This window comes from Anoplophora glabripennis, unplaced genomic scaffold (assembly GCF_000390285.2).
Source record: "Anoplophora glabripennis isolate ALB-LARVAE unplaced genomic scaffold, Agla_2.0 scaffold15, whole genome shotgun sequence".
NCBI classification, from domain to species: Eukaryota; Metazoa; Arthropoda; class Insecta; order Coleoptera; family Cerambycidae; genus Anoplophora; species Anoplophora glabripennis.
The window spans coordinates 252375-274122 of NW_019416279.1; the positions used below are offsets into that span (position 1 = coordinate 252375).

Consider the following 21748-nt stretch of genomic DNA (forward strand, 5'->3'; position numbering starts at 1 on the left):
CAATAAACGGAATTTAACCTTTTTTTTAAAGAAGCATCTTTCCGAGTACTTTAAAATTATAATATTTGGAAAAAAACTAAATTGCAAATTGATAAATGTAATCTAATTGTTTAAAAATAAAAAAAGAGTGTTAACTTTAAAAATTTACTGTGGCTGTCCTAATCAACCGATTTCAATTTTTCAAAAACCATTTGAAAGGTTGGGCCGTCTTTTCTATGTGAAAAAATCTAGATACTTTATTTTAGGCTGTGCAACATTTTGAGTATTCGAAAACTTTTTTAAAAAAAATTATTTTGTGAAAACTATCGAACCGATTTTAATGAAATTTGGTGTGTTGTTTTGTTATACACTAAAGTTTTTTTTACCAAAATTAGAAGTCCCTCGGAGCAATTAAAATATTTTTAAAAAATTATCCAAAAAACTTGATTATTTTGCCTTTTTTTCATCAATTATTGCTATTTTGCAACATCGGTAATAAATTATAAACATTTTTAACTTACAGTACATTGTGCAAAATTCAATTCTAAAACTTTTTTCCTCTTCAATATTCTTCCAAAATGCATAGGTTCCAAGATGTAAATAAAAAACTCAGATAGGCATTTTTTTAAATCCTCCTCGCTCAGATCTGGGGATCTACACTTTTATTATGCGAGTTGTAGTGAAGGTAATCCAGAAAAAAATTGCTCGCCCCCTCTCACATCTAGCATAAGAATCACCACAAACATAAGCTGTTAAGTTATGATATCAGTAAAAAATTTACTCCAGTTTTTTTAATTTGCTGCCACAACCATTTCTTGTTTTTCTTGTCTACGCTCGAAAGATAATTCTTTCTTCGTGTTTTGTGCACGTATGTTATCAGTCGTCATTCGTAATAGTTCTACTTCATGACCCAATGAAGATAAGTTTGTTTGAATTCAATATTTGTAGACGAAAACGAGACTTTTGTAACATGGTAAACGCATATTTATCCGACAGTCGTCGTTGTAAACCTCGAAGCTATTAGTAGTGATTTCATTAAGTCTTCAGTGCTCATATCAGTGCAGCTACGAAGTTACAAAGTGCAGTGAATTTTTGTCAGAGAAACATGCCGCCGTGTGCCAAACACGGACACTTGTTTTCATGCTTAGTAAGTTTCTTTTTGTCGATTTGTGAATAATTTTTGGGTTATTTCTTGTTTGGTGTAGGTATAGTCTTTTTTAAGTGTATTTCGTACCCATATAACTTTTCAAACATGTATGAAATAAAAGTTGTTTTAAAATTAGAAACGTTATAATCAATAAGACAAATACGGACTTTCGATATTTAATTTATTATCTGCCGTCAAAGAAAAGCCGTCAAATACATACGATTGTCAATTTATTAGAAGATAAAGTCTAGACATTGTGATAATAATTTTGAAGTTAAAAAGCTACTCTTGTCTGTTAAATAGTTCTTTAAATTTAATATTGTAGTCAAATAATTCTTATTCTGAATAAAAAATTTGAACGTTGGATGTTTTAAAATGCTCAAAAAATCGTGTAGGTAATTAATTTTTCGAAAGGTTGTCAAGTTTTTGCCACTTTCTACGCACTGTTTCTTTAGAAATTGAAATTTATAGACAAATTATATCTAATAATGCTTATTACAGTCCAATACATACACATTTAAACAGTCCCGAGTGTAAAAACAACGAAGCGTGTACAAAACGTGGAGACTTTTACAAGAACCATATAACAAAAAAACAAAATACTGTTCCTCTGACATAGAAAGCCAATGAATAACGTCAAATTACATCGCATGTAAACAAATTGGTCTTCAGCAGCGAATACACTTTCATTGCGGCTTTTTTACAAAGCCACATGTGTCGGGTACTTTGAATGATGCTGACTATTACAGGGATTTTTTTACCTTTTACGCAATTACGCTGCGAGGCATGGGCGTAACGTAACATTTTACGCTAAGGGGGCAATAGTACACGAAATATGCGGGTATATTGATCATCGTTCTAATTCTAACAGGTCATACACATTGGTGTATGATTATACCGAAATATTTAGGACAATTACAGTTACTACAGTTCACATCCACAGGCGAAATTCTATGTGTATGTCAGTGGCGCAACATCAAATTTGCAGCCTTATATAAGTACATATAGCAAAATTCAAGTTGAGTCTCTGCTACAACCTGCCGATGAATTGAATTGATTTTTTTAGCGCTGTATAAATGTTTCATTTTGCTACAGGCAAAAAATACGAAAAATTTCAAGTTTTTTACTTTATATTTAAAAGTGCATCTAAAACAAAATGGTGGTTTCATCACTCTAGACAAGTCTTTTGATTTAAAGACTAGAAAATAATAGAATAAGAGCTGTTTTTTTCACTTTCTAATAAATTTATTTGCAGTTTAAGTTTATATCTGCCTCATAAAAACTATATACTTACATAAGTAACAGACAGACATACGCTTGATCAATAAATTAATTCGTTTGGAGGCAGAGATATCGAAAGTCCCTGTTTTAGATAGAAAGTTACCTTTTTCGGGATTGCCGCTTGTTTTTTTTTGCGAAATTCCTTGATTTACCAAAACCATAGCATCTCCCTAGGAACTAATCCAAAATTAGTCGGAAATTTTATTTATTGCGCCAAAAAAACATAATACTGACAATATTGTAAGTTGATGAAACAAAAAGTTTCAAAATTATTGAGAAATTTCAAAATATTCAAATTATAATCCTGAATAATAATATGCCGCCCCCTCCCGCACAAGTCTCCGACTTCTGACCTAATTCTTGAGATGAGATGAAGGGTTGAGATGGCAGTTCCGCCACTGGTCTACGCCATGCTATTGTTTCAGAAAACTGTCAACTATATTGCGAAAAGTAGGAACAGCAAGCCATGACTGACACGTTTCGGCAACGCAGCTTACTTGTCGGGCTGCATTGCGTAAAAATCCGACACATGGTAATCGAATCATTATTGTAATGTTATTCCGCGGACGCACGCCCATGCGCTCGAGCGTTGAATGGAAAGGGGCGCGGCCCCACGACCAGAGAAAGCGACCCCTTGGGCCCAGACAGCCCCCAAGGCCTAGTTCAGTGCCTTCTTCGATCGCCGGTTGCGGTCACGACACGGCGTATGTAAATCCCGTGTTTACTTTCCATGTATTCGCGCTTTTTTTTTCAGCCGTTTCCGAGCGCCGGGCGCGGATTTCACCACAGCCTCGAAATAGTGACGAGGGACGTGCCTTACATGCGATATGGAGGAAGAAGAATGTTTTTTTTATTAACGCGTAGCACCTGAGGAGCATCCATTTGAATGCTGTTAGTGTTAACAGTGATTTTGTGCAGAGTTTGCAACGCAAAATATGTTTTGTATACCTCCAAGTACTCCTTTGCTCCTGATAAAAAAATTACAGGAAACTGCTATTGAAATTGTCGAACCCAGTTAATGAAATTAGTTTTATGTTTGCAACATAGATATCAAATTATAGTAACAGGACTACAATGTAAAATATATTTAAATACCTCTTCACACTCGTGTGCTCCTAATACATAAAATAAAGATTAACAGGAACATTAACAGGAAAACTGGATCTGATTGATAATAGAAATTAATGAATAGGGGATTACCGAAATTAATTTTGTTCTTACAATATGTCTATTAAATAATTACGGAAATGAAAATATTAGAAAAATACCTCCTCGAATTTCTGCTATGTTAAAATGAACTTAAGAACAAATAATTAAAGGAAATGTATTGACATGACATTGAAATGAAAATTGGCAAAAGCCAATATTTCGTATTCATGGCCTCCTGATATATAAGCACAAAAATTACAATTTGTTTACAACAAATACCTCCTTCAGAGTTTTCTTAATGAAAAACAAATGCAGTAAACATATTTTCTCTTCGAAAATCAAGAGTTCATATTCGTAGCTTTCTGCTATACATACTTCTGAGTGCGGAGCACAGAAGTCGAGGAGGTATTGCTTGTTACATATCTCAGAAAAACTTGTAGAAACATCATCCTTATTTTTTTTATTGCCAATTTCAAGAGTAAAGATGTTTTAGCTTTTCTGACTTATAGACAGCATTGAATATATGAATATGAAATTTGGTTTACATACACCTCTTCGCGTATATGTTATTTTACTACGTTCATGTAAGCGTATTTCTGATGTTAATTATTGTTATGTTCTCGACATGTTGTTGGCATTGGTACCTCAGATATCTATGCATCTGGTACAAGATTACATCTCGAACAAACTTTAAAAAAACATGTCCTATTTTTTTTATTGTTAAATTCGACAGTTAATGACTTTTTCTATGATAAGCAGCACTGATATGGACGATATGTATAAATTTTGATTTTCATATACCTCTTCAGATTTCTGTTCTTCTAATACAAATATAAACATCGTACGTAAAATTAATTAGTATTATGACCGAAGTTACCTTTTGTAGCACCTAGTACAAGAGTACAAGTTGCATATACATATAAAAACGTGCATATAGAAAATTACGATGCTATACGAAATTTAACTTTATTTCTATTGTACGGGAATGATTAAATCCAAACATTAATATACAAATAGAATAATATTCAAAAGCAAAGTAATTTTTATATCATGGTAGTAATTTCCTTATTTAAACTCATATTAATTTTATAAATATTTGCGTTTTCTCATGATTTAAAACATATTTATGTTCCGTCTTATACCAGCACCAATCACTTTCCATAACAAAAGCGGGGAAAGAAAACGGGTAAATTCTCACGAATGTCAACATTGACGTGAAAGCGCATCGAGTATATTTTCCAAACACAAACATTTTGACCATTTACCATAATTTTCCACGCTATTTTCATTACCAATTAACAGTGAAAGGTTACGGTGGCCACGGATACCAACTGGTTCTTTCTTTCACTTTCCATTTCTGAATCTGTCATCTTTGGTTAGCTAATCTCCGCTTATGCAACTACGATTTACATTCGCGTTTTTTTTTTCATGTTATATAAATCTTTCGTCCGATAACATTTCGACCTTGTAGTTTTTTGCATATTTACAATAACTTTCTTATACTATACGATCGAGCGAGGTTGTATTTATTGATGGAAATATCAATATTGTTGTTATATCTACAAGAAGGCTACTGTTTATACTACTACTACTACTACAGTTTATTTTTTCAGTGCTGCTTTAAATGCATTAATAACGGCGAGATGGTCGGTAAAACTTTCTCAGGTATAATTTAGGTTAGTTGAAAAAACGCCAAGGTGTTCATTTAAGAATAAAAAGAACTAAAACGAATACACTTTTGAATAATAATTTATAGTCGTTAATTAAACGCTAATTATTTTTTAGAATTATGTATAAAAGAGTTCAAAAAAGTGAAAAACATTGTATTTTGGCATTACATGCACGCAGTTATATCAGTCTTCCTTAATTAATGGAACTTTTATACATCAAGTTGGAGATGTTAATAATTTTTTTCTCGGAGGTCCCTTTGTTTATTTTAATACCTATATTTAATTAAGGCAGCCAAACTTCTAATAATCTGTATACCATATTAACTAGAGACAGGAATTATTTATTAGTTGTTGCTATTTGATAATCGTACCTGAAAAGTAATAAGTGGCTTCGAAACAGAGCCTTGCGGCACGTCGATTTTTTGTATGGATTTTTAAGTAAACTTTCATTTTTGTTGCAGGCGGAACGACTTGCTGACTATGGCCGACGTTTCGGCGGTTCCCAGCCTATGCTTAATGGTAGACGAAGAGATCTGGATCGAATCCAGGACCTTTTCCCCCACGACTACCTAGGACTGCACATAGCAGAACCAAATTCCATCAACCACATGGTAAGTAGTATATAACAATCCTTTAAAAAATAACAATAGAAACCTTTTGATGCCAATAGTTTAAATAGGGGGTAAATAATTAGAAGACAGTGGCGGTTCCTGTACAGGGCCATTTGGCGTTTTGACCTTACGTATAAATATACAATAACAAAGTAGAAGTAAATTTACTACTACGAAATGGCAATTATTAATACTTTTAAAAATATGAATATTTTTACTGTAAAAAAGTGTACATTTACCTACTCATACAGGGTGTCACCAATGGATTGAGTCATATCAGATAAAAGTTGTAGGATATCAAAAACCAAGGTGAACAGCATGACCTTGGATCTCACCTTAACCGTAAGTTTCAAGGTCAACCCAAGGTTAATGAGAAAATATTAAACGGAACATCTTTTTCTATGCCAACAATAGATAGAGTGCCAAGTTTGACGTCCGAATATTAAATCGGAATTTTTTTTGGGTATCTGTCTTTGCAGGTAATTTGAAGATCGAACTCATTTTTTTCTGAAAAACAACAATATTAAATTATGGAGAGAAATATTCCAAACAGCATTTTGAATTTGACCTTCAAATGATCTGTTTGACCTTGAAACGGTCAAGGACGTTCTTTAAAGGTTATTTGACCCCAGGTCCGTTTAACGCTGTATCGATTAAAAATAGAATATTCAGTTCTATATTAATTTGACCTTGCAATTTGAGGTCAAGGTCAAATCTAAGGGTACCATCGAATTTGTCATTCAGTCATTGAAACATTTTCCTCAGAAATTGCAACTTGTCGAGATATTCAGGGAAAAATGGGTTTGACTTCCAAATAACCTATCAAGTATCAAGTCAAGTTCAATAACCTATAGTATGTTACAAGATATTCAGTATTAAGTAAATCTTTTTTTCAGTACATAAACATCAACGTTATGTAAAACAGAAAACTCAAACTAGTTAAAACAGACATTTTTTAACAATATTTTTAGCAATAACGTTCTGAAACTGTGAAAAAATATTGTGGTCTTCCTATTTCTAGATACACCCTGTACTGGAAGGAGTTTTTTTTTAATAATTAATATTTTTTTAAACTAGGTAATGTTTTCGTAAATAATATTCATTTATAGCACATTCTTAAGAAATGATAGCTTCCGTAAACTTCATTATTACACCGACACTATGAGAATAGTGCTACATCATCGAACCTTTGCGTTGGTCAACATTCCTACGAGCGGTGCAAAAAACTGTCGCCGTGAATCGTTGATTACGAAATACACCTTCGATTTGGCTGACAGAAAAGAGCGAATTTATTTTTTTAGAACGTCGAACTCGAGGGGGGATTGTCGCGAACAGCATTTTGAAAGTAAACGGCAAAAGAACGGGTTCTTGCTTGATTCGGAAGAAACCGAAAGTGATCTCGGGTGGAAGATTTTCCACCACCGGTTGTTACAAAAATGTCAGTTGTTGAAAATTGTACAAAATTTGTTGTTTTTGATGAGTTAATATGTAAACATTTCTGGGCTATCCTGTATATTGCACTTTTTCATTTTCATATAAATGGCAATTGTTAAAATTTCTGTCATTTATACAGGGGATTCACAACTTATCCAAAAAAATTTGTCAATATCTTAAAAAAAAATTTGTAAAATCCTTATACATTCCGAGAAAAAAATTATTGGATTTGTAGTATTTACAATCCTTACATCACTGGACTACTGTAATCTCTAGCGTCATTCGCATTTGCGCTGTACGCAAATCCGATTTAATTTAACATTTCTGCGATAGTGTTTACATTAGTTTTTCAAGTGACAAAAATGGCTTACGAATAAAATAGGTGTTATAAAATGGTATTTATTTCTTTCCTTGAGAAAGAGATTGTTTTCCGCAATGCCGGTCGCCGACTGCAAGCTTTGCCTTTGGTTAGGTTTTACAGTGGACCAGTTTCCAGTGTCGTGTAGAAGTGTATTTTTAAATCATTTTCGAACTGCCTTTTTGATTTTTTTATACAAAATTCTATTTGTAAGAGCCCCTTGTCCATTAAAAAAAATTGTTTTTTTGAATAAATTCACCCTGTCTTTAGTTACCTGCGGCCTCAAATACTCAAAATCCGGTACTGCTTCTGAAATATTACTACTGGGTTGCTACGTAACAACCAAATTGCTGCTATCCGGTCTATAATTACTTATCATTTAATAGTAATTTCATTTTAACAATAACATAATTTAAAACGTATTAAGATCGCACTGGTTCAGTTGTTCGGCGGTATCGAAGATGAACACCTGGTTCTCGAAACATGAGTAGTGTAACCAGAAACAATCTCTTCCACCGATGTATAATATGGAGTATCATCGTCGAAGTAAGTTGTTTAATCGAATGAATTTATATTTTATTTTATAGTTTTAGACCTTCTTTGTTCGTATTTTGTTTTTGATTTTCCGCAGCTGTTCCCGACACTTATTGCCGTACGAAAAATAGCGCGAATTGCACGGGCTTCGTGCACCATAACTTCCCATTGGGCGAGTGCGAAGCACTTTCCCCGTTACGCGAATCTGAAATGCAGATAGTAGACACTTAACGGCCGTTTCCTCCAGCGAATCCGACGTTTAACGGCCGTCTAATGCGCGCTAGATGCACGCGAGAAAATTTAATTATATACATAAATAGACGCGATGCAGCTATACAAGTTGCAAGAGATGTCAAATAGGTGTAGTCGAATTATAACTTGTTACACTGAGAAAACTACTTCGTTTGGAGGTAATGAAATTTTTGCCGAAAATCCCGAAACGCGTTTTATTATTCATACTGTTCGTGTTTGTCTATCAATAAAATATTATAAACAAAAGTTACATAATTGCTTGCATAGAATACCATAAATTTTATGGTACATAAAATATAATGTTTATCACTTTTTTGAACTTATCTATGCTTAATTCTAAAAAATAATTAGCGTTGTAATAAATTTAAAATTCGATAAAATTCATATCGAGCAATGTGACAACGGCGCGGCGTGTAACACGAGGTAATAAGCTGTCCAGCAATACGCAATTCAGTTTGTGTTGGTATCTGGAATTGGAACGTGTTGGAGTGTTTCTTGCGTACCACTATTTCCTTTTCTTGAGGTGTTTTCCAACGAGTGTGCGAAAATTGGATTCGAAGGTGTCGTGAGTGCATCGAAAATGGTGGTGGACATTTTGAGCATAAGTTGTAGTTTGTTTTGTACTTGTGCGTTTAAAAATTACTGAATTTTGCTTTTTGGTAAGTCCCTAAATTATTTTTAATACGTATGATTATTTGAACGACGTGAATTTTTGGGTACTTTAATTACATATTTTTCCAATTCATGATTTGATTAAAAGTTAAGTTCCTGTTTTAAGATATTCGTTATTACTAAAATTCGAGCTAAAATTTAAGCACAACACTATCTTCGTACTACAAAATCGATATATTTTATTTTATTTATTTTTTTTTAATAACTGGAAAACAATTGTATTGAAATTTACTAACTGTTTCACAATAATAGTTGTTTAAATTTTTTCCGTAGGACAAGTCTGCCCCGTGCGCACGTGGTGTGCATCTGCTGTATAGCGCTGTTGTCACGTTGTCATGAAACTCCCCAATATTAATACTCGCTGTATTTTGAAAACTGTTAATCTTACACCCATATAATGTACAATTTTTTTATTCATTTATGATTACTCTATCTTATGCTGAAGTTATGGCAGTCATCTTCTTACACCCTGTATAGAGTGAATATAAGTAACTGTGGAACTAAAAATAAACTCAGTAGTTTATTTTAGAAATATAGAAAAAGTACAAGGATTATAAGGATTATATGGGGATTAAACATCAGCAAAAGTTGAGATCCTACCAAAAAAGGGTCATTAACAAAGCAAATATTTAAATCTCATAAACTGAAGATTTAATTAAAATTGTTCAACATTATGTACAACAGAATTCATACGTACGAGTATGTTAAAAATTACATTGTGATAATAAAACATGCAGCCATACAGTCTAAGAACTTTAATATCAAACATAATCAAGTCTGGTTATGAAATAGGACTTACTGTCTCTTCTAGTACGTAGAAACTTGATATAGGACCTTTCTAACAATAAAGTGTGATTATGTCCCCTAGGTGGATAGTGGCCATCGAGATGATAAGGTAAATATTTTAGATATGATAAAAAGTACCACTAAATCCCAGAAAAAATTGAAGCCCTCGTGATTTTTCCGGACTAAGAAGCAATTTCATTATCTAACTTATTCAAAATTCTACAAATTTTGTTGGTGTTTCATTTAATAGTCAAGTTGGCCTTGGTTTCACCTTGAAAATTAAGGACAGTGTCAAATCCAAGGTCACCCGGATATTGGGTACTTGACATTCTACAACTTTTATATGATTCTTTTTTTGATAAATCTCATTTCTGAAAAGTTACTTTTAGGACATCATGTATAGTATTAGAGGGAGTACTAAACAATGCCACAATATGCAAGTTTTAGGGCTCATTGATAGATGAGGAGTTTATAACAGGAGTTTTGATTAATGTGATAGGAGAAAAAAAATTTTTCAACCATGAGAATTCCAAGATCTTTAATACTATTGTCTCGTTTGAGACTTCTGGGGTTTAAATGTAAATGAACAAATCTTACATTTGTCAACATTAATTGTTATGGTAATTTTCCAAACATCATTCCTCAACTAAGCAATCATTAATACAAGTTTTAAATCATCTACAAATAATAAATTATTGGATTTTAGTGTTGAAGATAGATCATTAATAAGTATCAGAGAGATAAGTGGACCGAGGTGGCATCCTTGAAGTATACCAGAAGTGGCTAAGAAAGTATTAGATTTAAAACAATTGTACGAAACAGTACAGTTTGCTTGCATTCGTGTACGCGTATACCTAGCTATGAAACATTACGATGACCAGTTGTTATGTCCTTATGCAAACCACGAAGATGCCGCTAGGATGGCCCAACATTAAATAAATCAAATTATCGATTCTATTAATCACAAAACCGCGACGTACGTTACGGTATTTCTCCTGTCCGGCTCAACTTAATGCCCTTTAAATCTTATTTACGCATTTCATTTAGATGTAATCTGCCTAATATATCACCTGTCCACCAGAGACATTAAATAGCAGACATAAACATCCCAATTAGCCGACGAAATTATTACTAAAGCAGGCAGGACACGCTATGATCTAAAGCGGTCCATACGCGTCTCAATCTAAAGCGTTCCATGTACGTCGCGATCTGCACGAGACGTTCCATAGGCACTGAGATTAAAGGACTTGTCGTAAAAACCTTCTTTTGTTTCAGAAAACCAAATATGGTAGGAAAAAGTCCCTGGGAGACCTGACGGTGTTGGAAAACAACAATCAAGGACCCTGCGGTAGGATATTTCTCGTGGAAGCCCCTTGTGCCATGGCGCCGCGTCAGTTGCCCCTCAACGCCAAACCCAGACATTTGTTTTTATTTTCTGATCTCTTGCTTGTGGCGAAGCCTCGATCTGGCGGAAACTTCAAGTTAAAAGTAAACGAAAACAAACCCGTTGACTATAGCAATCTAAATTTTTACTGTTGTAGGAAAGTGTAAGAGTTTCCGAATTATGGCTAGCTCCTTGCCCGGAGTCAGACACGGGTTTCTTGATTGGATGGCCTTCTCCTGCTAGGACCTACCTGGTGACCTTCTGTACTCAAGCGGCCAGAGACTCCTGGTGGTGCGAGTTGCAACAGGCTCTTTCGGCGCAGCTTAAACTCGAACCACCCAACACAAATATCAAAGTGGTGTACAGAGATCCTCTAAGTGGCACAGAATGCTCTAAAACCCTTGGAGTTGGACCAAAAATGAGTTCCGGTGACGTAGTTAGGTTAGCGCTCAAAGAGACTAGTGTCGATGACTGGTCTTATACTTTATACGCTAGGGACAGGGACAATGCTTGTCCTTTGATAGGTTGCGAAAGGCCCCATTCCATACAGTTGGCAAGACTGAGACAGTCGCTTTGTGCGGAGGAGGGATTTGACCTGCAACATTGCAATAACAGGAGGACGCCTAGCGATATTGTGTTCGAACTCAAACCTAACATCAAGGTCACCCCGAAAAAGTAAGAAAATTGTTAAGAAATTGTATTGAATTTCTGTTTATTTCGTTTTCTTTTAGAACTCCTTTGAAGATCTTCCGGAAAACCAACTGTCGACTGTTTGGAGTTCCGCTTTCAAGGTTATGCGCGAATTACACATTACCTCCAGTACTTTTAGCTATGTTAAGGGCATTATTTCAAAGGGGACCACACACCCAGGGCATTTTCAGACGTTGCGCATCGGCCAGAGGTCTCAGAGAGCTGCGGGAGAAAATTGACGCGCAAGGTAAGTCATCGCGGCCCCAAAAAGGAACCTTGGGGTGTTTTAATTTTCCCCTGGTCGGAAGTATTCAATTTAAATTTTATTTTAGGTGCAGCAGTCTGTGAAGAGGTGTCAAGCGCCCCAGCATTGTTACTGGCTGGGTTGCTTAAGGATTTTTTACGTAGTTTACCGGAACCCTTGCTTTGTGGTAACACTCAAGAATGGTTGAATGTAGGGAGTAGCGGTCGTTTGGAACTCCTGAGGAGGTTGCTGAACCAGCTTCCTAGGGAGAACCACTTGCTTCTAGCTCACGTCATATGTGTTCTGTATAATATTACCAAAAGGGCCAGATTTAACCTCATGTCGGCAGCCAATCTTGGTACGTCATTATGTGCTTCTAATTACTTAGTTTCATTCTAATATGATTTTTTTTATTTAGGTGTTTGTGTGGGGCCAAGTTTGCTCTGGGAGTCAACCCAGAATGCTCCTTTGAGGACGCTTCCGTCTTTGATAGAGGTGCTGATCACTAACTGCCAGGCGCTTTTCGGCACTCAGGTGGTGTCTTTGTTGGGAGAAGTCGCGAACGACAGTGGGGCTGAAGAATCGGACAGTTTACATTGTAAGCACAGAATTGTTGTAAATAAGTGGTTAAACATTTGTCGGGTTGGTTGCCTTATAATGTCAGTTTAGACTTCTTGACATTTTGAAAGACATTTTGCTCTCTTGATTACTCTTGACTACTGATTTTCCTGCATAGAGATTTCTTAAATGACACTTGTGTTCTTTTAACGTCTTTCCCAGTTTGTTCAATGTCGAAGGTCATTTTGAAAAGGCCATTACTATATTTCTTGAAGTGCTATAAACTTTATTAATATTATTTTTCAATAGTAAAGACTTATATATTAACTTTCATTAACTTACTCTTCAGAAAAAATTGATCACAAAGGAACAATATCAAAATAAAATTTAAACATTTTCTGTCCTAGCTAAAATTATTCTCTCTCGCTGTGACGTCAACTCGTATACATGCGCAATCGAGACATAAATAAAATACACAAAAAACAATTTGACTTCATGATTCATGACAGTTTTGATACTTCATAATTTGAGGTTAATATTACAAACCTAGTAGATCTGTATTATTTATTCTTATATAATGAGTGTGGCAGTGATAACTGATAAGTATATTGTAATTTTTCATACTCTTCATGTTAATTAAAATTTTAATAGGCAAAAATAACACACAAAAACACAACCGATCACCAGCACAACAAATAGTAAATGACAGAAAATGTGACTGTTCCAGCAATGTCAGAATAGCCAACTTAACTTGTTACACCAACTTAAATTTAAAGCGTAATGCGCATGCGACATAGTTGACGTCACAACGCCTTATAGAAAAGGAAGGAAAATGTTCATATTTTAAAGTTGTATATCTCAGTTAATATTAGTAAAAACAAAATTCTGAAAAAGACCTATATTAATTTTGAAACATGCTGAATTCAAATAAATAAAAAAACAATGTGTTAAACGACCCTATTGTTGCTATATTCCAGTAGATAGTGACTAATTTTCAACATGTAGACCCTTGTGAGGGATAGAACTTGCGGAGAATGCAATTCCATGGGCGTATCATTTTAGAGATTTCCAAAAATTGTTAAATATAAAACAATAAACAGATGTTTCAGATTTGGTAAAAATTAGATTATCCTTAAAAATTTACACATGCCTTGATATATCCAACAGGTAAATAGGTACTTTTTTATTTATACTAAAGTATGTATTCAATAATTCTGTCCTCATAGACAAAGATTGTCTACTACCACCTGTGTATGCTTTCATTGACTGGACAAGTTGCCGCTATGAAAAGTCTCTAGGCATTGGAATGTGGATATTCTTCATATGGTTGCTCATAATCATGATGAGATTCAACCTCCTCATGTGGATTGACTTTCTGTAAATTTTGTTTCCTTTTGATGTGGCTAAACATGCCAGTGGATTTGAACCTTCAAAATCTCATTTTCTATATCCTGCATTTATTAGTCTTAAAAGCTAAGATTCATTTAAATATGATATATCTTAGAACTCATCAACTAGACATTCCAATGATATTCTCCAGAATTTATGTATGCTTCACACATGCACTGTGCCCTGTTTCACACAAAACACGCTGCATGAAATCAATGGTTTTATTCTTTTCAGTCTTTGAACAGCAATTAAGGAGCTTCCACTTTTACATAGATGGAGCTTGGTTTCATGCTTGCAGGCAATTCTTTTGATGTTTTGCTTTACAGTTGGTATCTAAAGATCTCTATGAAGATCAGAGTCACAAGCATACCAATGACCTTCACTGTATTTTGTAATAATTTGTACTGATATGTTTGAATGCATTTGATATTAGAATCGTTAGCACAGCACCAAAGCTGAATGACATAGTGCCACATCAGCGTCAAAATCTGACGATAGATCTTGTTAAAAGTTGATAGTTTGGTTTCTAGAATAATCTCAAGGTATCATTCAACGAATATGATAACAAATAGGGGATAAGGTTTTATTGGGTTTTTGTTGGTAAAATTTACTTGAATTCATTAAGTTTAATTTTCCATTGGTTGAATCATTTCATTACTGCATCGCTTACTCTCTGAAATTTCCTAACAGAGCTTTCTTGATCATAATCTACCTTCTGTCTTCCATTGCTGGTAGATCATTGGTGTACAATGAATATGTTGTAGGTCCAAGGACACTACCTTGAGGCATACGCGCTTTTATTTCTTTAAAATCTAAGACTTTATCTTCTTGCTAGATTCTAAACAATAATTTTAGAACGTCAATGTATTGTTCTGGTAACATTTTCCTTAGTTCATATACAGGGTGGCATAAAAGTATGGGAACCCCAAAAAATCTCGCGTTGATATGCATTTTCTGGAAAAAACAAATGTAGGGAAAGTTAGGATTTTTCCCTGGCTATTCAATGCTGACCATGCCATGACCACTGACCACTGACCATGTGGTCATTGTGGGGTCAAGACGATTTTTTTAAACGGGAACCTCCCTTTTTGACCCCGGGAGTGGAAAGAGCGGAAAATTGTACGTTCAGATGTGACTTTAACCATTTCAAAAATTTCAAGATGGCGGACGAAAATTTTCAAAGTTAACCGATTGTCACCAAATTTTATATACGGAGGTTTTCGAGGTCGCTGATCACGAATCCGAGGTCAGATTTTTAAAATTCACTATGGCGGACATTTTTTGGGGTTTCCATACTTTTATGCCACCCTTTATATCAAGCCTTCGTGTCGCATTTGTGAAACTGACAATACTTTTTTTTTCAGCTCTCGGTCTATCCCTAGACTCTGTAGAATTGAGCAAGGACCAGAAGTCCCTGAGCCGCGACTCTGGCCTCACTCTGTCCGAGGACGACCGGGAGAGCCCCGGCCTCAACTACCACACCCCCTCCTTCCACCGCTCCGACTGGGCCAGGCAGGCGGCTAGGATGCGCACCCTCGACAGCACCTGGATCGAGGAAGACGAGGCCTTCTGCGCCTCCAACGAGAGTCTGTGTTCGCCGCCCATCCCTCCGAGGCGGCCGCCCCCGCTCAGGCACCTGCCGCCCGTTCACCTACCCCCCATGTACAGGCCGCCGCCCCCGCCGCCGCCCACGTACGCCACCGCGAGGTTGTTGCTGGTGACGGACGCGGAGAACGAGAGTTACGTTTGAGGTTAGGTGTTAAGTGTCCGCGATTTTTTGAAAACGCCAGGTATTGTGTCTTAAGTATTTTTCCCGTTTAGTTAATTTGTATTTTGTATTTTTCGTTACTCGTGGGATTTATGTATGATTGGACGGGATTTCAATTTTTTTTTTAAAGAAGTGTGAAATTAATATGTATATTGAGAAATGATGAGTTTTTCAGTAACGTAACAAAATATTCAAACAAGTAATGATTTTTTTTTTCAGTTACAAATTATTGTTGAAATCCTTGAATATCGAAGTTTTAAATCCTGTCCATATACAAATAGGAATTGTTTTGTTTTAAAATACACTGAGAAATATAATTTTTACTTTAGCAGTCAAAATTAAAATATTTGTCATGTTATATTATTGGAACTTCCAAAAACAGCAGTGAATTTTTGAGTGAGTGTCAAATTTTCAAGGAAATATTTATTTTTCACAATATTATTCATTTAGATATAAAAAAATGTATTTTAAGGAAATAGATGTTTTATTTTCCTTTACTTTTGTGAAGTGGAAAATCTGAAGATTGTAGCTTTCTGACTGAATTTTTCAAAGTAGTACATCTTTCAGTGTAACCAACATACAGAATTTTAATATTATTTTTTCAGGCTCTGTTCTGTATTTTACTAGTATGGTTAATACCTAATTTTAATATTAAAATTGCTTATCTAACTTGTAAAATTTAAACTTGATCATAATTATGGACTTTTTAATATAATTCCAGATAACAAAAAATTATTTAACATCAAAAGAACTAGTCCAACTATGATTTTGATTTCGCAGAAATTATAAAACTTTAATAAAAGTATCATTATGAATGTAATTTTTCATGATAATAATAAAAAATAATAAAATAATAAAAATAAAAATCAATAAAAATAATAAAAAATAATAAAAATAAATAAAAATAAAATCCTGAAAGACAAATTTTTGACGATAGCATTTTTTGAAAATATATTCTCACTAAAGTGCACTGAGAAATGTAATTTTTCATCATAATAATAAAAAATAATAGAAATAAATAAAAATAAAATCCCAAAAGACAAATTTTTTCCAATAGCATTTTTTGAAAATATACTCATTAAAAATAAATTATTCCTTTAAAGTGCACTGAGATGAGAAAAGTAATTTTTCATCATAATAATAAAAAATAATAAAATAATAAAAATTAAAAATCAATAAAAAAATAAAATAAAAAATGATAGAAATAAATAAAAATAAAATCCTGAGACAAATTTTTGACGATAGCATTTTTTGAAAATATATTCTCACTAAAGTGCACTGAGAAATGTAATTTTTCATCATAATAATAAAAATAAAAAATCAATAAACATAATAAAATAATAAATTAATAAAAATAAATAAAAACAAAATCTTGAATGACAAATTTTTGACAATCCCTTTCGGTACTACCTAGTTAGGATTAAAAAAATTATATCATAAAAATAAACGTCCATTTCTTTTTTTTTTGTTCATGCAGCAGAAAATCCAAAAATGGAAACTGTGATTGAATATAACTTTTTTATTTTATATTACACATGTCTCTTAGTGTAAATGCTTACACTTGAGACACAAAGATCATTTGTCATGACTTTACTAGGGTGGAAAATATTTTTAACCATTCAGTTAATAAATTTCAGAAATAAGTGTTGATTATGATTATGATTACAGTTATTGTAACTTACAGAAGGAGTTAATTAAATAAGTCGATAAATTTTAAGGGGTGATTCTATATAAATGATTTTAAATTAAAAAATAATTTCTGGTATAAACCTGTTTCTCGGTGTAACCAACATTTGAAATAGTATTGTTTATCTGGCAATGTTGCTTCCTTTACTAATATGGAAACTATTTTTATCCATTTTGATAGTAAAATATCCAATATTACAAAGAATTATTACAATTTAAATTTACTCATAACTATGAATAATAGCATGTTTTATTAAATAAAATTTAAACAAAAAATGCAAAATTTCAACTACTATATTTTTTTGGGGATGGGCCATGCATACCCCTGCCCCCCTAACCACGCCCATGAATATACACTTTTTCCTCTAAAATACACTGATGAATGTGTTTTCTTTTTAATCGATGTTGAAGGATTTGTCGTATTTTCTAGCTCATCGCATTCTCAAGAAGAAAATTGTCTTTTATAGTTTTTTTTTAGTTAAAGATGTTTTGTTTAAGAAAAATGATATTTCCGTTAGTATTATTTGAACATCAGTATAACTTCTCGACAAAATATGATTTTTTAGTTCTATATTGTTTTATATTTTGTACAATATTATGTCTCTCAGTGTAGTTAATAATCATTTTAATATTATTTTTTAGGTAGTGCTGTGTATTTTACTGATACGGATAATATTACGCCTTTCAAGGCAAGGGTTGATTTCATTAATAATTTTATATTTTTTCACAGCTGGCAAAATACCCAAATAAAAAAAATCTCAATTTCACTCCAATTATTTAGTTTGTAAAATTATGAACTTTTTAAATTTTTAGTTTTATTAAAAAGTAATAATAAATAAACCCTTGCGTCAAAAGTATCAGTCTTTGATTTTCTGACTAAAAAATATACATATAGTCGTCAAATATATATTTTGTGTACAGCACTACCAGCATGAAATTTATTTTTTTACCAATTTCAAAGGTTTTTACACGTTTGCACGTTACATAATTAAAATACTGTCAGTGGACTGAATCCGTAACACTTTTTGTTGAACTATTGGACATAAAAAATTAACGACGTCAAAAATACTTGTGGAATTCGAAAAGTGAAATATTCAGTCCAGTTATTGTGCCAAATGATTGTCAGATTCCCCGAGAGCCGTGACGTTTGTGTACTTAATGAAAGAGAACGTTGTTTATCGTGCTTTAAGTGCGTTAGTTTGTAGCTATTACAGTAAAGTCTGATTTGTATATATTGTTTCAATTTTTTGTATTGAACGTTTGTATATTTATTTCCTGTTTCCTTGGGAAGCATTTTTGTAAGATTTTGTATATACTCTTTGTATTATAAGATAGTTCCGGTACTGGCCGGAGTACGCGCACAATTATTTGTGCAGAACAAATGTTACTGTTAACAATTTATAAGAAATATTATTTTTTGCCATTATATCTCGTTTAATTGTAAGTTAAAAGATACGAAAAGATTTATATAACTTTTTATGGGATTTTTGTAATATATATTTTCTAGAAAATACAAATGTGTAATCAGTTTGTGCAGTTTTATTCTTGACTTCGATCAGCATTTTCCTTAAATGTGTGCCCACTTTCCCGTTTAATGGCAATTGGTAATGCGTCATAAGACATTTGATAATTAATTCGACAGTTTAGATTTTAATTGAATTGTGATCAAAATATGAAAAAAGGTATTGACAAAATTGTATTTACTCACATCGTCATAAGCTTCTATATAAGTGGGTAAGTATTCATCATCGTAAAAGTTATAAAAAATTTAAAATATATAAAAATAATTTAGGTATAGATGATAATTCTCACACTTGCCGTTAAATGACAGCCTCGATAAAAATGCTTCAAGAAAGCCACTATACAAAATGCAATAAATTAGAGTCACTGAATTGAGAGAGTACTAATGTAATATAATTCTAGATACATAATAAATTGTCTTGAAGTGATTTGTATTAATTTTACTAATATAAACGACAGCAGTTGGGGATACCTGGTATAGAGACCAATGAAGCTACTTTGACGGATTGATGGTTGGTTTATAAAAAAGTATTAGTCCTAACTTAGTCTTAGTCTTAGTATTAACCTTTATACTAATCTTAGTATTAGTCCTAAGAATAGGTACACGTTTATAAAAACAATGTGTGGTCCTAATTTTATTAAGATTAACCAATGAGCGATTCGACTACGCGCATGGCTAGTAATATCACAGCATAATACTTGTTTATTATAATGAGGTAATGTTATTTTATTTGTTTTGTTGGTGAGTGAAAAGAAAAATATAACCTATTACTATGGTAATGGCGTATTGGCGACCACCATAGACAAAGACAGGAGGTCACTATGCTACGAAATGCAATACTTGTGCATGCGCACTTCTCAAATCTTAGTCTTAATCCTAGAAAAATTAAAAGATGCGAACTTTCAAGGTCATGTCTTAAGACCTCTTACGACTAGGGATTTTTATAAACCGATACATTACATTCTGTACATTTAACTTATTAGGACTAAGATTAAGGTTAATACTAAGACTAAGTTAGGACTAATACTTTTTTATAAACCAACCATGAATGCTGAGGCTTCAGTTTAATTAGAAATATATAGTTTACATTTACGATGTAGTAGGTAGTCCGTCAGTCATATAGTTCATTCTCGAATCTCGAATGCTCTACATGTTTATGCATTTTTGTTCTGTTTTCAGAGTAATCGGACAAAAATCACTTTGTAACCGTTAACAACTAGTCAAAAGTTAGGTTAGAAACTGAAGCCACTGAAGCGCAAAAATGTATTTAGCATTTAGCATGAACATAGCGGACGATGGCGGTACTCTCTCAATTTTGTATTACGGACATCTATTAGACAAAACATGATTAACGACTATGGCTTTATAAACATTATGAAGAAAACTATCCATGTGACTTTTAGTAAGCAAAAACAATTGTACTAGCGCCGTCTAGTTCGCTAAGGAGTTACTTCTCTGCTGCCCTCTAGTTTGCAATAGAATAACTATTCTCGAGAACCAGTCCAGTAAATTGTCTATTGTTATCGATTTCTTCAGAAACGTTTTGGGTCTCAAAAAAATTTGAAAAAATTTCCCTAGACCGTAACGACACTGGAGAATCAAAACTAATTAGTTCTCTAGATCCTCAGGTTTTTGAGATTTTATATTTTTTTTATCTGCGAAGGCTCGTAAACAAAAACTAACCATCCGTGTTTACAACGGTACAGAATGTACGCAATGGTGTCCTTAAATCGAAAATTTAAAATTTAACCATAAATTTTCTTGAATTTTCATGGACAATCGATTTCTTCAGAAAAGATTTGGGTCTCGAAAAAATCTGAAAAATTTTCCCTGGACAATAAGCGACCCTGGAAATACAGTTTTTCTCTAGGTCCCAAGGTTTCTGAAATTTAATATTTTTTTGATCAGCGAACGCTCCTAGCCGAGTTAATAAATTATATAACACATTCACTCAAAAAACTACTAGACAAAACTAGACAAAAACTAATCATCCCAGCTCTCAGCGTTTTCAGCGGCACAAAATTTATACAATTGTACTTTGACAAAAACTAATTCGGTGAATTTGGTAATACATTGCTTTTGTTCCAATTTTACATATCCTGTCATCTACCGGTGATAAGCTGAAATAGATCTAGTGACAATTCTCTATAAATAGATAACTGTACAGATGTTTAACAAAGGAGTTAACTGTAACCCTTTTATTTCTAGAATAAATTTATTATGGTCTTAAAATACAGATGGCGCCATAGAATCAGCACTTATTTGCAACGATCCAATGATTGTCGGATTGCCTACTGTTCTCTAAGTGATTTTAAATTAAAAAATTTAAATAAATCTAGATTCTCGGATAGTTCTGGAGATACAGGGTGATGAAATAAAAAAATATTACGTTTTCTAAAGTATATGAGAACATTGATGAATGATTTGTCTAATTAAACGGAAAAATCCAATGAACTCGAATATAAAGATGTAGGTATATCAGTGGAGGAGATACTGGGGGGCTGTTCTAACTAAAAACCCAAGATATTTGATGCCACCGGATACTTTGAAAATTACTTGTTTTAATTTTCATTAATTTTTTTTTAAACTTCAATAGCCCATATTAAAAAAAATGATTTATGGAACCTTTATGGC

The 21748-nt window shown here is 33.3% G+C and overlaps 1 protein-coding gene across 1 annotated transcript in view; it reads left to right on the top strand.

The window, feature by feature from the left end:
* LOC108905684 (rho GTPase-activating protein 20-like) overlaps positions 1–16730 on the top strand; it is a 217366-nt gene extending 200636 nt beyond the window's left edge. Inside the window, exons 2-8 of the mRNA XM_018708665.2 lie at positions 5688–5837; positions 11149–11361; positions 11415–11932; positions 11989–12194; positions 12280–12549; positions 12610–12789; positions 15503–16730. Of these exons, the coding sequence (XP_018564181.1) occupies positions 5688–5837; positions 11149–11361; positions 11415–11932; positions 11989–12194; positions 12280–12549; positions 12610–12789; positions 15503–15888 (1923 nt within the window). The 3' untranslated portion in view covers positions 15889–16730. The remainder of the gene's footprint in view (positions 1–5687; positions 5838–11148; positions 11362–11414; positions 11933–11988; positions 12195–12279; positions 12550–12609; positions 12790–15502) is intronic.
* Positions 16731–21748: the final 5018 nt, after the last annotated feature.